Source organism: Carya illinoinensis, chromosome 3, assembly GCF_018687715.1.
Source record: "Carya illinoinensis cultivar Pawnee chromosome 3, C.illinoinensisPawnee_v1, whole genome shotgun sequence".
Classification (NCBI taxonomy): Eukaryota; Viridiplantae; Streptophyta; class Magnoliopsida; order Fagales; family Juglandaceae; genus Carya; species Carya illinoinensis.
This window is the reverse complement of record NC_056754.1, coordinates 53,893,680-53,911,196: the sequence shown is the minus strand read 5'-3', so window position 1 is coordinate 53,911,196 and position 17,517 is coordinate 53,893,680. Positions and strand designations below refer to the sequence as shown.

At 36.1% G+C, this 17,517-nt stretch overlaps 2 protein-coding genes across 2 annotated transcripts; both read right to left on the bottom strand.

Moving 5' to 3' along the window:
- Nucleotides 1-343: 343 nt before the first annotated feature.
- Nucleotides 344-2,637, bottom strand: LOC122305331 (11S globulin seed storage protein 1). Its single transcript, XM_043117752.1, has 4 exons — nucleotides 2,294-2,637; nucleotides 1,863-2,119; nucleotides 1,009-1,563; nucleotides 344-904 (listed from the first exon to the last, which is right to left on the bottom strand). The coding sequence occupies exons 1-4, from the start codon at nucleotides 2,595-2,597 to the stop codon at nucleotides 503-505; spliced, it is 1,518 nt and encodes a 505-aa protein (XP_042973686.1). The 5' UTR covers nucleotides 2,598-2,637; the 3' UTR covers nucleotides 344-502.
- Nucleotides 2,638-8,238: 5,601 nt separating this feature from the next.
- LOC122305328 (11S globulin seed storage protein 2-like) lies at nucleotides 8,239-10,760 on the bottom strand. Its single transcript, XM_043117750.1, has 4 exons — nucleotides 10,411-10,760; nucleotides 9,746-10,032; nucleotides 8,969-9,418; nucleotides 8,239-8,868 (listed from the first exon to the last, which is right to left on the bottom strand). The coding sequence occupies exons 1-4, from the start codon at nucleotides 10,757-10,759 to the stop codon at nucleotides 8,485-8,487; spliced, it is 1,470 nt and encodes a 489-aa protein (XP_042973684.1). The 5' UTR covers nucleotide 10,760; the 3' UTR covers nucleotides 8,239-8,484.
- Nucleotides 10,761-17,517: the final 6,757 nt, after the last annotated feature.

Genomic DNA, 17,517 nt, shown 5'->3' with positions numbered 1-17,517 from the left:
GTTCAATTGACTAACAAATTATATATCCATTATCATTAATTGCATGTACTCGGATCAATCTTGATCTCGTGGATGCCTATCATATATATATATATGTACGAGGATAAGATGGCAATCGTATAAATTAATACCATGAACAGACAAGCAAGTTATATGCAGATCAGTACTAGACGAAAATAAAAATGGCCAGTGGATGGATTTGATCCTCCGAAAAATTGTTTTATGTCATCCAAGATCAGATTCTGATCATCTAACTAGATACAAGTATATATGTATAGTAATTGTTTAGGTGAATAGATATATTCTGATCTCCAGGTAGAATTTGACAAATTAATGCATGCCATGATTATAAATGCCAGTAAAAGGCTAGCAACTTTTTTATTGTCTAGATGATGATCGACCAAGTGCGGATCGAGCATTAACATATGTAAAAAGCAAACTACGATCGATCGAGCGAGCCTCATATATATATGGCACTCTACATTGCGCGCAGTTCACAACATTAAACTTCAGCCCTCCTCTCAGACCTTGAAGACCTTGACCTTGAACGAACCAAGGTCGACTCCTGCCTGTTAAATTTAAGCCTCCTAGCATCCTCTCTCGGAATTTGGAACGCATTGACAAGCACTTCCTCCGGCAATGCCCTGATAGCCGAGGTTCGGCCAGCAAGTGGACTAACCATGGCATTCTCATTTGTCTTGAATGAAACCCACTCGAAACCCTCATTGCGAGCCCTTTTCACAACCGCAAAGTTCTGTGGAATGGTCAGGAGCTGACCCTCTCTAAGCTCATCATCGAACACTGTCTGACCAAAGTTGTCCACCACCTGAACCTCGGCACGACCCCTTAAAGCATACACCACACTGTGGGCGTTCAGGTTCCAGTGTGGAACATACAGAGCATCCTGCATACATGTTTTTAAAATCATTAATTTTGTCAATATTTCGCTAACACTACTGAAAAAATCGTATAACTGCATGTCACAAAGTAGAATGTAGAGTTAATTACACTATAGAGAGCTCCCCTCTCGGCGCTGAGTTGCAGCCAGCGCAGGATTGGGAGGTTGTGGCTGTTGACGGTGCTGATGCGACCGGCTTCTTCAGTGTAAATGTCGGCGCGTGAAGGGTCGCCGATGTTCTCCCTCAAACTCAAGGTGCAGATAGTCTCCTCCAGCCCATTATCATCACGTCCGCCACGTCGGCTCTGGCGGCGCTCGCTTTCCGACTCTCGCTCTCGCTCTCTCTCTTTCCTCTCCTCATGCTCCTGTTCCTCACGTGACCATCGTGGCCTGATCACTTGAAGCTGACGGCCTTCCACTCTCACTATGCTCCCCCTGTGATCATTCTCGCTCTGAAGTCTTCTGGCCGTTTCAGTATCCACGTTGAAAGCGTCCGCCAAAAACTCAGCATCGAAGCCACTGAACACATTGTTGCCTAAGTCCCTCTGTTGCTCGCCGTGCTCGCCACGACGTTGTTGATGTTGTTGCTGTCGGCGGTGCTGCTCGTATTCCTGCTGACCTTGTGGCCGAAATTCATCGTCGGGGTTCCCAGCAAGGTAGAAATTCTATTGCGTACATTATATATAAAAAGCAACACAGTAAGTACATCGATCCAACACATTATATGTTTCGTTCATATCAAATGAACCAACAAGCACTCTTTTATGTCGATGGTTTGGAAATAAGATAGTAGGCAAAAATCTCTTGGGCAATATATAGATTAGAGGAATACATGGAGATTTGAAAAATATTTCTGAGAGAAGAATATCTAGGATATCTGCATTGAAGCGTGCAATATTATTTCGACTTGGCTTATATAGAATATATAGTTTGGAGAGGAATTAATATAATGTGAAGTTCTTACTCTGGGGTTCTGGTCAAGCTGATTGGCATTGTTGTGGGTGTCAAGGAGAAAGATTGCAACTACTGGGCTACTGCCGTCGTTGTAGCACCAATGGGCTACTCCTGCCGGGAATGCGATTATGTCGCCCTCTCGGAAGTGTCGAATCTTCTGGTGCCTGTCTTGTTGGAACTCGCGTCTCTGTCCTTGTTGAGATTGTCGTTGAGATTCTTCGAATGTTTCTGGACAGCCGGGAAATAGAACCCCGGTGATACCCCTACCTGTACCGATCGATATTCAAAAGTCATGATCAGTACGTAATCACATTTAATTATCACCATGCATGCATGGTTTTATTTACTATATTATAGGTTATTTTTGCGTGCATTTGAAAATAATATATATATATATATAGGAGGGATTAAGTAATTCAATAAAAGGTGAGCTGAAGCCACCTCTGGCAATGTAGACGAGCTGAGGAGCATTGCTGTAATGAGGCAAGAGAAGGCCATTGGGCTCAATGGTACGACGAACAACGGCAACCCCAGCGCACTGGAGCTGCTGGTGGTTCGGGTCCCAGGACTCAATAACACCGGCTTCGGCCTCAATGCGGTTAGTAGGTTCAAGGGCATCGAGCCTATTGAGCTGGCACTGGCCAAATTTGTGTTGTTGCCGTCCGCCACTTTGAGCAAGGCAACCATTGAAGAGAGCCACAATTATAAGGCACAGATAAATGGATAGCAAGATGGGCTTGGCCATGGTGATATCTGATGATTGTTTTGAGGTACTGAAGGTGGGGGGTACTAGGGAAGGTTGTATATATAGGGGAGGAAACTGGACGAGGAAGAGACGCATGAGAAGTGGGCAAGGAATCTTTCGCCATTCTTCAATTTGCATGGTATTCCGAAATAACACCTCATCTGTCACGTTGCCAAACAGCTCAGGAAATGTAAAACAAAATGTGCAACAGACGCACACGGACAAGTAGTCATTTGTATAAATGTTTAGGGATATTTCAGTATTTTGCATTGTATAGGTTTAACCGATTCCTTCTATATATTCGTAGTTACTGTACAGCATGAAATATACAACATTTTACAGACTTGTTTCCTTTTCGTGGTCTGCTGTTTACTATCTCTTGCTCTGTTTTCTTTTCACCATTTACCATGCTTAACGTTGCTCAGCTCCATTTTTGCCAACTCTGACACATGGCTATAAAAAACCTAGTTTCTTACACCTCATGATGTTTGTTGGGGCAGATGGCTTCAAGGGTTCATGAGATTCCAGATAAAGATACAGAAGCTAGCGGTGTTGTCTTCATCTGAGAGCTAGCTAGCTTTAATTTATTGAGCATTTCGGTACTAATGATCTGAGGTACTGAGGTACTGATCTATCATCATCATCAATGAACTCCCGCTAGCCAGAAACTAGCGGTCCTTGTATAACCATAGATATTTATATATATAGATTATGTTGATAATTTAATTATAAGCTAGATCGATAAAATTTGCAGGCTGTCGCGATGGAGGTGGTTTGTTAATTAATTAGTTGCAATATAATTGATTGATTGACGTTAATAATACGAGATATATATAAGCCTGAACAAAAAGTCTAAAAATCCAACCCGACCCGTTTTCCGAAATAGCCCTACCCGATAACCAGACTCATTTACGGTTAGAATCAGAAACGGGTATTATCCGTTACCCAATTTTAACTTATATAGATTTTGTCATTTTGATTTCTTGGCTGTCTGCCCGTCTCCCCTGAAACCCTAACTCAACTGAGCGAGGCTACGAGAGGGAGAGATGCACCACCACCGCATCCTCTTTGATGGGCACGACCGTATTGGTAAGCACAGAAAGCACCTGGGAGGTAGGGGAAATGCCGGAGGGATGCACCACCACCGCATCCTCTTCGACAAGTACCATCCGAGGTACTTTGGCAAGATCGGCATGAGGTATTTCCATAAGCTGCGCAACAAGTTCTACTACCCAATCATCAACGTCGACAAGCTCTGTTCACCGAGAAGAAGATCAGGGAGGCTGATGGGTTGTGGTTCTACTCAATCTCTTTGTTTTTCTCTATTATCATCATATTTGGTATTTGGTTCTATCCGATTTCAATTTTAAGATGATTTTCATGGTTTTGATTGTGATTTGGAACTAGGATATTGACTCAATTTTCGTGATTTTTATGGTTTTGATTGTGATTTGGAACTGGGATGATTTTTGTGGTTTTGATTGTGATTTGGAACTGGGATGATTTTTGTGCTTTCTCTGTTATCATCATATTTGGTATTCAGTTCCATCTGATTTCAATTTTAAGAAGATTTCGATTTTAAGATGATTTTCATGGTTTTTATTGAGAGAAATCTCCCCCACCCCAATCCAAACAAAAAAGTAATCGGGTAATCGGTTAACGTGTCATCAGTATGGAACATATTCATGTAGGGTCGGAAATTTGTGTTTTCGGGTCGGGTCAGTGAACAGTCCTAGATATATATTATTAATTTCATGTGCGTCTTCATGTTATGATCAATATTTAATCAATCCTATTAATTTATTGGCTGAATATTATTAATGCTGAGTTATTAATTGCTAATTTAGATTATTAATATTGCATATTAATTAATGGGAAACATAATAAATAATGAACTTTAATTGAGGGCGGATATATATAATAATTAATAATAGTCTTTCGGTCCATTAATTTCAATAATAATTAATTCATTAGATGACACTAATTTACTTGACACGTGCGTTATGATTAAAATCAATGACAGACACTTGTCACTTATACGGACAATAATTGGCTTCGTTATTTATTTTTGAAATGTCTAATAGTTAACATGATGATAAAATGCCAACAAAAAAATATTAAAAAATAAAATGAATAATATTTTAAAAATTAAATTAAATTAAATACGCACAATTAACTAACTATGCATTATGCTAAAACTGATGGGTGAGAGAAATTAAGGTATATATTAATTATGTCAGTCCAAAAAATAAAATTTGGCGATAGAGTATATATAGAAGTGGCCGCCTAATATTAGCAATTTTTTATTTTTTATTTTTATTATTATTATTATTATTATTATTTTGATAGAAACAACCATCTTCATTCAAGATAAATAATTATAGATATTTATCAAACCATAAGGATTGAAAAAAAAAGTCTGGAATATATATAATCCCACCAAATCTCAATAGTCTCTACTCTCCAAGCATTTTTAGCAAGCTGATGAGCTGCCCTATTACCCTCTATACACATGAGTAAAAGAACAAATTGTAAAACACCTACACACAGTGGTGGAACCAGAAATTTGTTTTGGGGGGGGCCAAATGAAGCTAAAAGTATAAAAATATGTTTTTTATTCTATTTCTCCACTTTTTTTTTTTTTGTGATATAAAACTATCAGATAGTTAGATCTAAAATAAAATTTAAATACGTTTAATATAACTGATGTATTAAAAAAATATATTATGTGTTAAGGACAATATATCATTGAAATAACAAGAAAATATAAGTGAATAATCTATAAGATCCAAATATTTTGTAAAAAAGGGCTAAATTAATTTTTTAGAGAGGTGGCCAACACAAGATAAAATTAATATTATCTTATTAAATCATAAAATATCAATATATATTAATTTTTTTTTCAAACTTTATGGGGGGCCAAGGGCCTTAATAGGTACGTCACTACCTACACAACCTGTGCACTTTAGAAAATAAATTACCAAGCACAGAATTTGACATATCATTTTGTTGCAAAGATTGGACCAACAACAAGCAATCGCTTTCAATCTTAATGTGCGAGATCCCGATAGAAGAACATAGTTGCATCCCTCGAAAAATAGCAAGTAGTTCCACAATTTTTGGCGTTTCCACTTCTTCTTCAAGTTTTGAAGCAACCATGATCACTGGCCTAGCTGAATCTTGTAAAATGGCACCAATCCCTGCCTTATGAAAATCTGAAAATATAGCTCCATCAGTATTGAGCTTAAGGACCCCTATAGAAGGAGGCTTCCAACTAAAATGATGTCGAACCTGCACCTGGGATTTAACCGAAACAGCTTTATAACTATGCAAAAGTCTCAAAGAATGCGAGATGACATGATGAGGACTTAGGATAGTGTTATCAAATTCCAACTTATTTCACCTATACCAAAATCTCCAAGCAAGACAGAAAAATTGAGCCAAGGTATTAAGGTCATTGCCAATAATAAGATGCAGTGCTAGATCAAAAAAACTAATGCGGGATAGATTAGCCAATGAAGGAAAGAACTGAAGCCAATGTTCTCGCAACTGGTCACATCTAAACACAGCATGCAATAGATCTTTAGCAAGCTACATACAGAACCAGAAAGTGGCTTCTTGGATCACCTGTTTCTGCATCAATTTATCTTTCAAGGGTAGACTATCCTTGCATGCCCTCCATGCAAATACTTTAATCTTATTAGGGGCAGGCATTCTCCATAAGGCTTTCCATAATCATTGCTGACTTCCAAAAGAAAAGGATTCTGTGTCATCAGGCTCAGTTTGGGACATAATCAACTTATAACAACTCTTCACCGAAAACAACCCACTCCTTTCTTGACTGCAAATCAACTTATTAGCTGTACCTTTAGGAAACACCATGACTTTCATAATATCAGGAACATTGGATTGAAGAGAGTCCTAAGCTTGTGAAAATCTCATCCCTTATTGTCCTCTTGAAGAACTGAAGCCACTACTTCCTCCCTATTCAACACTTCTTCCCCAATTTCAATACCCAAAGGCCTATGACCTGGAACCCATTGATCATGCTATAACTTTGCCGTCTTCCCATCCCCAACCCTCCATATACATCCCTCCCTCAACCATCTCTTAGCCTCCCAAATACCCCTCCATGTATTTGATGGACAATGCCCCAAGCTAGATTCCATAAAGATGGACTTAGAGAAATACCTTGCTTTGAGAAGTTTATGCAAAACAGATTCCTCATCATGCAATAACCGCCACCCTTGTTTGGCAAGAAGAGCAAGATTGAAATTTCTAAAATTCTTGAAGCCCATCCCTCCTCTACTCTTACCCTCACACATATTACGCCAACTAACCCAATGAATTCTTTTTTCCTCCCTCTTTTGTCCCCACCAAAATTTAGACATTAGAACCTCTAATTTTGAACAAAAACTTGAAAGCAATAAAAAATAACTCATTGAATAAGATGAAATCGATATTGCTACAGCCTTTAGTAAGATCTCCTTGCCCCATTGGGACAACAACTTTTCCTTCCAACTTTGCAATTTTTACCAAATCCTTTGCTTGATAAATTGAAAGGCCCTTGATTTTGATCTACCCACTATAGGAGGCAACCCAAGTTACTTCTCATACTGTTGAATTTCCCAATTACCCCAATTACCCCAAAGTAATCTAATCTCCTGATGTAACTCTAGCCCCACATTACTACTAAACACCATTGGCAATTTATTTTTATTTGTAACTTATTATCTAAAACCATATTGTTATCTTTGAGATCAGCGGACGTACGTACGTACATGTCGCGACAACCTCATGGGGCTCGATCAGGATTAATATTAATATTAATATTAATGCATGGCTAACTCCTTATATATATGTATATATAGTAAACTATATATAATAGAAATATTCTTATAATTTCATCGATGATATCATTAAAAAAACAAAAAAAAAAAAACGTTTTGATCGTAAATATGATCTCGATAGAATTTGAAGCATTATATATGCAATATTAACTAATTGTCACAAATATTTGTGAAAAATTATATTTTTTCTTTTCTGTTTCTGGTTCTCGATCGGAAATACATTAATGATCGATCGAGGTGTTGGAAATAAGCTGTGTAGTAGTAATTAGGATGCATTTTGTTTTGTTTTTGTCTTCTTCTTCATGCTTGATGCTTACATGCATACGCATTACCAAACAGCAATGTTGCATGATCGAAAACACTACTAGGTACTCCATACATACATATATATATATATATATATATATATATATATGAGTGTGGCATACGAAAACGCGCGTACACTGATTAATTAAGAGAAACTCAAATAGCTCGGGTTTGGTAGTACTTAATTCTTTCCTTTCTCTGGAAATTAATTAACATGACTAGTACTACCGTGCGGCTCAGATCATATATTCGATCCATACAATCCTATAAAAACCACCACAATATATATACATAGACATATATATATATATATATATATATACATATATAATTCTCGTATTATTAATTTGCATCCAGGTAATTAATTAATGACTGCGTATGCAGCTAGCATGATTAATGTTATAAAGATATTTAACTAAGAAGTATTGGAAAAAAGAATCTTTGAACCCCTGCATAAGATGATCATGATGATTTAAAGGAGAGAAAAAAAAAAAAAAAAAGGCCACATTTTATTGATTTATTGAAGGCAGCCCGGCCTAGTGCATATTTTCCCATGATCACTTCGGTTTATACTACTGATCAAGTTTCCTCAACATGTTAAAAAAGCCTTCTCCATTCTACAAGAAGGATCACTAGCTTAATTATATATAATTACGTCTAGTGGCCTAAGTAGTACTTGTAGTAGTGGTGGTGCCATTAGGAACGCTGCATGGTATTACAGAAACCCTCCTTTAAGAGGCGGATCGGCTGGAGGACGACAGAAGGAAACTCTGGTGGCCTCTGCTGTCCTTCAAGTTCTGGGCGTCTCTGAGTGACATCTGGTATGAGTTGGCAAGGACGTCGATTGGCATGGCCCTGATTACCGAGGTGTAGCCAGCCATGGGGCTCTTCATTGGCTGACCGGACGTCTTGATTGTCACATATTCGAAGCCATCGTTTCCGGCCTTAGACGTTACTGCATAGAACTGAGGGATCACAAACACGTCTCCACGCTTAACCGTCTCGTCGAACACATTGTTCCCGTTGTCGTCCACGATCTGCACACGGGCCTCGCCTCTTAAAACATAGACAACCCTGTTGTCGGTCATGGACCAGTGGGGTGTGTACATTGCGTTCTGCAACAACATTAATGGCCATGTATTAGGTTATTGACATCATGTTATCTCTAGAACATGAAGATTAAGGATGCATAATTTATATATATGAATTATGTACAGGGAAAAGATGGCCTTTCTCTGCGCTCATGTCCATGAATCGAAGGATTGGAAGCTTGTGCCTGTTCACAATGTTTACTCTTCCGCCTTGTCTGGAGACAAAGTCGGATTCTCTTTGAGAGTCCAGGTTGTGTATAATTCTTGTAGTGCATCCAGCTTCTTCCAACCCGTTTAGCCATCTTTGTCCTTCTTGTCGGTCTTCGTCAGGTCTAATCATGCGGCGCATTTCTTCTTGGCACCTGACAATGATCCCCCGCTGGCTGTCGTCCTCCTGCAGTCTCCTCGCGATATTGACTGGAATGTTGTAGGCCTCAGCCAGCAGTTCTTCACTAAATCCACTGAATAAACTCTGGAAGCCTACTCTCTGCTGACGGCTACGTCTTTGTCTCATGCGTTCTCGATCTCCTTCCATATGCTCTTGCCTTGGTTCCCCGCCGGCGAGGAAGAATGACTGTGAGACCAAAACTAAAGTAGTTAGTTTGTGCAAAAATAACAGTTGATCGATAGAAATAGGATTGGGAAAACGAGTGGTCTGTTACGTGACAGATGATTTGATCTCTCATACAAATTCTGTAGTCTGGATATTTATTTTTATGAACGGCTACTATATATCATCATTTGTAAATAAAATCTAAATTAATCCTGTAATAAAAAAGATGAAGGAATTAACATGCGCGAGATATCTGGCTTGGATGCCCAGTAAAGACTTGATACATACATCAGGAAAGATAAATTATGAGATGGTCATGAGCATGATATATATGGGGAGTGATGGTACCCTAAATCTGCGGTCAAGCTGGTTAGCTTGGTTATTGAGATCCATGACAGCGAAGGCAACGAGCTCTTCATTGCCGTCATTGTAGCTCCAGTGGGCAGCACCAGCTGGAATGGCCAGGATGTCTCCCCGGCGAATCCGGTGTATCCTCTGGTGCTGATCTGATCTTCTTGATCTCTCTCCTTGCGGCTGTGCCATCCGGCTGCTCCGGCGTCTTGATAACTCCTGTGACGTTTGTGATTCGTAAGTCTCTGCACATCCTGGGTAGGTTAACCCCAACAAGCCTTCACCTGCATGCATGTGACATTATTTATAAGTCTTATTTCTCATAAACTAACCACATCAGCTATACTAAAAATAGTGTTATTTTGATTTGTTTAAAGTTATATGTAATAGATCTCACTGTAAATATTACGCGCTAACTTATATTATATGATAGCAAAATTCTAATTAAAATCTCTCTAGTGTAAAATTGTAGCTCCAAGAAAATATGTATGAAGTTTTATTCCTTTTTACACATGCATGCAAGCATAAATAATCCCTAATTTAAACCTACTATGTTGCCCTGAGGGACTCTATGAAAACTAGGGAGTAGAACATGCAGTCTGCCTTCACATTCATGGAAATTAAAGAAGAAGAAGAAAGACAGAAAAAACTCCCTCTCTAACCTTTCTCAATGTAAACCAACATAGGGGCAGGCTGGAAGTTAGGCAAATACAGTGAGTTAGGTAGCACAGTGTGCCTGATCGCAGCAACTCCAGCACATTGGAACTCCTCCTCAGATTCCTCCCACAGCTCAGTCCGACCACCCTCCGACTCCCATTGACGGGTTGGCTTCACAGTCCTCAGTCTCTGGAGTCGGCATTGCTGAGCTGAGCCCGTGCAGGCACTGGGGTTTTCCCCGGAAACAGCATAAACTAGGAGAGAGAGCACTAGTACCAGGACAATCTTTGCAGCCATAGATAAAAGAAGCAAGTTGAGGGGATGGTGAAAAGGAGCTGAGCTTAGAGCCCCCATTTATAGCGGGGAGGATTGGGATGTTAGGGAAGAGGTGGTGGGCGGGTGGCATGCAGTTAAGGCTGGCTGTTTGGTTTTGCATGGAGATCGTGTCCTTGTTTGGGAAGAACTTGCGCCACCTTGCACTAGGTTTATAATTTAGGTTTTTGAAAGATTCTTAGCCGTGGTGGTGCATGCGCACAAAGGTGGTGTTGCAGCAGAGTACTCTTAACCGATCCCGAACATTTGTCATGGTTGTCCTTCAGAGGTCAGTCAGCAAAACTACGTAAGAAATCACATTAAAAAAATGAGAAATACTTTTTGCAGTCGGTAGATGCAGTCGACGTGCAGTCGGCTGTAAAAAAAAATTAATACGGGACCTACATAAAAAACAAAATTATTTTTATAACTTTTTATAATCCCCTTGAATATAAAAAAAAAAAATTATAATTTTTTTTATTCATTCCGTATAGCCGACTGCACGCCGACTATATGTGGCGACTGCATGTAGCAAAGTCTTTAAAAAATAATAAAAATAATAAAAAGAAAAGAGTAACAGTAGAAGATCATAGCAAATACGTGTAGGCCGTATGTAAGAGCGTTGATTAAAGAGAATATGGCATTGGAAGTAGGGGTGAGTTCGGTCCGGTCCGGTCCGGTCCGGGGAGGTTTTGTGGACCGGACCGGACCTATTCGGTCCAGGGTTTTCCAACCCTGGACCGGACCGAACTCCATCAGGACCGGTCCGGTCCGGTCCTATTCGGTCCGATCCGGTCCGGTCGGTCCATTCGGTCCAAGGTTGATTTTTTTTTTTTTTTTTTTTTTTTATCTAATGACATTTTTTTTAATATTTATGTAATTATATTGTAATATATTTAATATATATACATATAGTATTATATATATATTAGTAATATGCTAATACTATTAGTCTATTAGTAATAATACTATAACTAATAAATATATGTAACAATAACTATACTATAACTAATAACTATATGTAATAATAGTAATAGTGATAACTATATATTTATATAATATGCTAATATTTAATGACATTTTTTTTAATATTTATGTAATTATATTGTAATATATTTAATATATATACATATAGTATACTATTATATATATTAGTAATATGTTAATACTATTATATAAATAATATATATAAATAATATTTTTTTTTTTTCTATTCGGTCCGGTCCGGTCCGGTCCGGGGTGAAAAACTCCTGGACCGGGACCGGACCGAATCTTTTCGGTCCCTTAAAAATGGGACCGGACCGGACCGGACCCAATTCGGTCCGGTCCGGTCCGGTCCAAATAGTGCCGGTCCGGTCGGTTTTGCCGGTCCGGACCGGCCGATGCTCACCCCTAATTGGAAGTTATAGTGACGTTCAGGACGTTATACAACTTGGCCTGGGGTGACAGACTGTCGATCCGGACTGAATTAGGAGATGGTCGATTTCGGTCCAGGAAATTAAGTAGGAATTTTCGGCCCTCTCAGTCCGGTTCCGGAGTGGGGGTTTCTCGGACCGGACCGACTGAATGGGGAAATAAGAATTTTTTTTATATATTATTTTATATAATAATTATATAATTTTTATCTAACCTATTCCCATTTACAATATAAAATTTAAAATATGTAATTATAACTTAATATTCTATTAATTAACTAATATATATTATCAATTAACCTAGCTATCACCAATTCACTATTAAGTACTTTTATTTTCCTTTATTTTTTCTAATTCACCATTAACTAATTACTAACATGTATATTTATGATCTAATTAAAGTTATTAGATAATTTTTTTGTGAAATACCTAAGTTTTTAAGTAAATATAAAGTAATTAAAAATATTATTGTAAATTATAATTGTAACACTCAAATGGAATGCCCAAACCACATGGCCTATATACTCCAAAATGATTAGTCAATGATACAATTGAAATCTCATTGGAATCTTAAAAGAGTAAGAACTCCTCATTCCAAAATAATATGATATCTCATTCACCACCTACCCTTATACTTATCATATGGGGTATCACAATCTACCCACTTTAAATTCCCAACGTCTTTGTCAGGGTCTATCCATCGTAGGTATCACGACTTAAGTCTTACATTTCTGGTTAAGATAAGATCTGATACTTTTTGTAACACCTCAATAAAATGCCCAAACCATATAGCCTATACTCTAAAAAGACTAGTCAATGATCCAACTAGAGCCCCATTAGAATTTTATAAAGAATTGTTACCCATATTACTAACACAAGAGGGGGGATGAGTTAAGTTATATTAAAAAAAATAACAATTATAAATCAAATATATAATATAAAATATAAACAAAATACAAAATAACAATAAATATAAAGAGTAAGGGTAAAAGAGAAACAAACTTAATATGTTAATGAGATTCGGCCCCACTGTCTACGTCCTAGCCTCAAGCTACCCTTTGAGGATCCTCAAATTCACTATTCAACCTCCTTCAAGTGGAGATAGAAACCTATTACACATTTAAATAATACTCTACAAAGTATCCGTGTAGAACACCCTCTACACTTGAAATCACCTTACATGCGGTGATTCAACTATTTCCTGTGTAGAGTACTTTCTAGACGCACAAGAGTTATACATACTCTTTTACTGATACAAGAGTTGATAGTGAGTAGGTTATCAGAAAACACTCATCAATGAGTGAAATAAGAACAATACAGCGCAAACTTTATCTCTCAAAATGAAAAAGGGTTAAGATTCAATGTTTAGAGAAGAAAGAATGAAAGATTTGAATAAATATCGTATGATCTTGGTGTTGTAAATGTAAAACTCTCAAATGATCTATTTATAAGCATATGAAACTTCATATTCAAATTAAAAAAGATTCACATGTTATAAACAACATCATTTACTTTTTAAAAAATTCAAATCTAATCTTTTTACTTTTTGCATATGCCAAAAGGAGCACATTTTACTTTTCAAAAATTTCAAACCTAATATTTTTACTTTTTGCATATGCCAAAATGAGCACTTTACTTTTCAAAATTTTCAAACAAAAACATCTACCTTTTACATAAGTAAAAAAAAAACATCAATCACTTTTGAAAATATTCAAATAAAACATGCACATGTGAAATATGACAATCAATTATCTTTAATATTTTTAAAATTCAAACCTTTAATCATGTAATGCACATGTGAAAGATGACAATCAATCATCTTTCAAAATTTTTAAATTTAATTTTCAAAATATTCATGCACATGTGGAAAATGTATTTTACTGCTTTATGATAAAATATTAATTTTGAGCCTTAATCCTAATTTCGAATTTTTAAGAGATTTACAACATTATTTTATGACTTTAATGTAACTTGTTCCCTTCTTACTTATGCTTGACTCTTTGATGTGCTTGACTCCATTGTGTAGACAATTTGAGTTTGAGATTTGAATTCATTTGTTATCATCAAAATCTATGTGTAGATATATAATTACACAAAACTTGAAACCTTGAATTCAACAATCTCCCAATTTTTTATGATGACAAATACTTGATAGAACCTAAAGCTTGTATTAATACTTAAGCTCTCCCTAAGAATGTACGTTAGTTTTTCAAGCAAAAGTATAGATATAATTCCAAGCATATATAACAAGTTTAGTAAATCAAACAATGTTAATGTTATAATTTAAAACTTCTCCCCCTTTTGACATCATTAAAAAAATCCGCAGCAAGTAAATGGACTGAAGAAAATGGTGTGTTAGTAGACACTATAGATAGTTGAAAAATTAGAACTGCCCGTGACCCGATAAGTGTGGCTGGAAATTTAAACAATCGCATGATGTTGTTAACAAACAAGATTAAGGGTTGAGTTTAAAAAAATGATCATTTTCACCTATCTGATACCCTATAAAATCAGTTTTAAGGTTCATCCAATTCGTATAAAATCTTATTCTCATATCTATAACTCATCTGCATTCTTTCAACATTCTCGCTTTAAGCTTTCAATTCTTTTCTCAATGACTCATTTTTCTAACATTTCTCTAGATCCCTTCATGAGATATTCTGCACCTCAACCTCCTGTCATTTTTACAGCTGCCATTGGTGCCATGTTGCAGCAAAAAAATAATAATTTGGCTAATAAGTCAGATTCCGATGCTGTCTACGACTTGGTGAGTCTTAGGATTCGTTACTCCTCATCTATTGTTGCTCTTTTCTAGCGGCTACAAATTAATCAGAAACCATGAGGTTGAAAAACTTAAAGAACAAATTGTTGTACTTTAACGAATTGTTCAAGAGTCTCACACAAGGGAATGAATCATTCGGCAGAAAAATAAACAGTTGAAATATCTATTAGATTCTTCATTCCGCTTGCCAGTTCCCATGAATAGGGATGACATGATATTATATGAAAAGAATGTGCATCTCAAACATGAGGCTAAGAATTTCAAGTTTATATAAAAGTATTTAAAAAATTTCTCTCTATTTTTATTGATTCTGGTATATCTTTTAAGAGATATTCATAACATACATCATATCTATTTCTCTTCTAATCATACATAATCTATCGTCTGGTAAAGGTTTTGTGAAAATATCTGCTAACTGATCGTGTGTGTTTGTGAACTCTAGTACTATATTGCATTTCTGCACATGATCTTAAAAAAATGATATTTTATTTCAATATGCTTAGTTCTATAATGTTGTATTGGGTTCTTTGAAAGATTTATAGCACTTGTATTATCACATTTGATTGGAATATGATTATGCATGAGTTTAAAATTTTTAAGTTGTTGCTTCATGTAAAGAACTTAAGCACAACAACTACCTGCAGCAACATATTCTGTCTCAGCAATAGATAGTGCAATAGAATTTTATTTTTTACTAAACCAGAAAACCAGTGCATGACCTAAGAAATGGCATGCTCCACTAGTACTTTTTCGATCTATTTTACAATTAGCATAATCAGCATTTGTGTAGCTGATTAGATCGAAAGATGTGTCTTTAGGAGACTATAACCCTAGATTAATTGTACTACTAAGATATTTAAGAATGTGCTTAAAGGTAATTAAATGATATTCTTTTGGAGATGATTGAAGGTGTGCACATAAGCACACACTAAACATAATATCTGGTCTACTGGCTGTCAAATATAATAAGCTACATACCAATTATACCTCGATATACCTTCGAGTCAACTAGTTTACCGGTTTTATCTTTATCAAGTTTAGTTGATGGGCTTACTGGTATTCCAATTTGCTTAGCACCTTCCATCCCAAACTTTTTCAGTAATTCCTTAATATATTTTGATTGATTGATGAATGTCCCACTTTTTACTTGCTTAATTTGCAATTCGAGAAAGAATGTAAGTTCTTGCATCATGCTCATTTCAAATTCTTCATGCATAGTCTTAGCAAATACTTGGCACATATTTTCATTAGTAGCATAGAATATTATATCATCAACATAAATCTGAATCAAAAGAATATCATCATTTTCATATTTACTGAAAAGAGTTGTGTCGATTTTTCCTCTTGAAAAACCTTTTTCAATTAAGAAACTACTGAGTCTCTTGTATCAAACTCTAGGAACTTGTTTGAATCCATATAGTACTTTTGTGAGTTTGAAAACATGATTTTGGGAAATATGATTTTCAAAACCTGAGATTATTCAACATATACATCTTCATTTATAAAACCATTTAAGAAAACACTTTTAACATCCATTTGAAAAAGTTTGAAATCTTTATAACAAGCATATGCAAGTAGTATATGAATAGCTTCTAATCTTATGACTGGTGCATATGTTTCATCATAATTGATTCCTTCTTCTTGATTGAAACAGGCTACAAGTCGAGCCTTATTTCTAGTAATAATTTCATACTCATCTTTATTGTTTCTAAAAACTCATTTTGTTCCAATAATAGTATGATTTTTGGGTTTAGGAACAAGATTTTTTGGTATAAGAACAAGTGTCCAAATATCATTTCTTTCAAATTGATTTAACTCTTATTGCATACCTACAATCCAAGATTCATCAAGAAGTGTTTCATCAATATTTTTGGATTCGATCTGAGATAGAAAAGCAGTATAATTGCAAATATTTCTAAGAGATGATCGAGTGCTTACTCCTCATGAAGGTTCTCCCAGAATTTGTTCCACTGGATGATTTTTCACAAATTTTCATTATTTGGTTGCATCTTGTATTAAATTTTGATGATATTTCCTAATATCTCCATGTTAGACTTCCTCTATTGTGTTCTCTTTGTTGAGATTGAGACTTTCCGTATTATTTATACATGGTGTTTCTTCATCAATGAATTTCTTGGAGAGTAGAAAATTAGATTCATCAAATACTATATGCATAGATTCTTATACAGTCAAACTCTTTTTATTGAATACTCTATAAGCTTTACTATTAGTAGAATACCCGAGAAAAATACATTCATCAGATTTTGCATCAAACTTGTCTAAATTAGCCATGTCATTTAAAATAAAACATTTGCATCCAAATACATGAAAATAACTAATGTTGGACTTTTTCTCATTCCAAAGCTTATATGGAGTTTTATCTAATTTAGACCTTAACATAACTCTATTTATAATATAACATGCAGTACTTACCGCTTCGGCCAAAAAATAACTAGGCAAGTTGTTCTCATTAAGTATTGTTTTTGCTATCTCTTGAAGAGATCTATTTTTTCTCTTTACTACCCTATTTTGTTGAGGAGTTCGAGGAGAAGAAAAATTATCCACAAAATCATTTTCATCACAAAATGTTTTAATATTTTTAT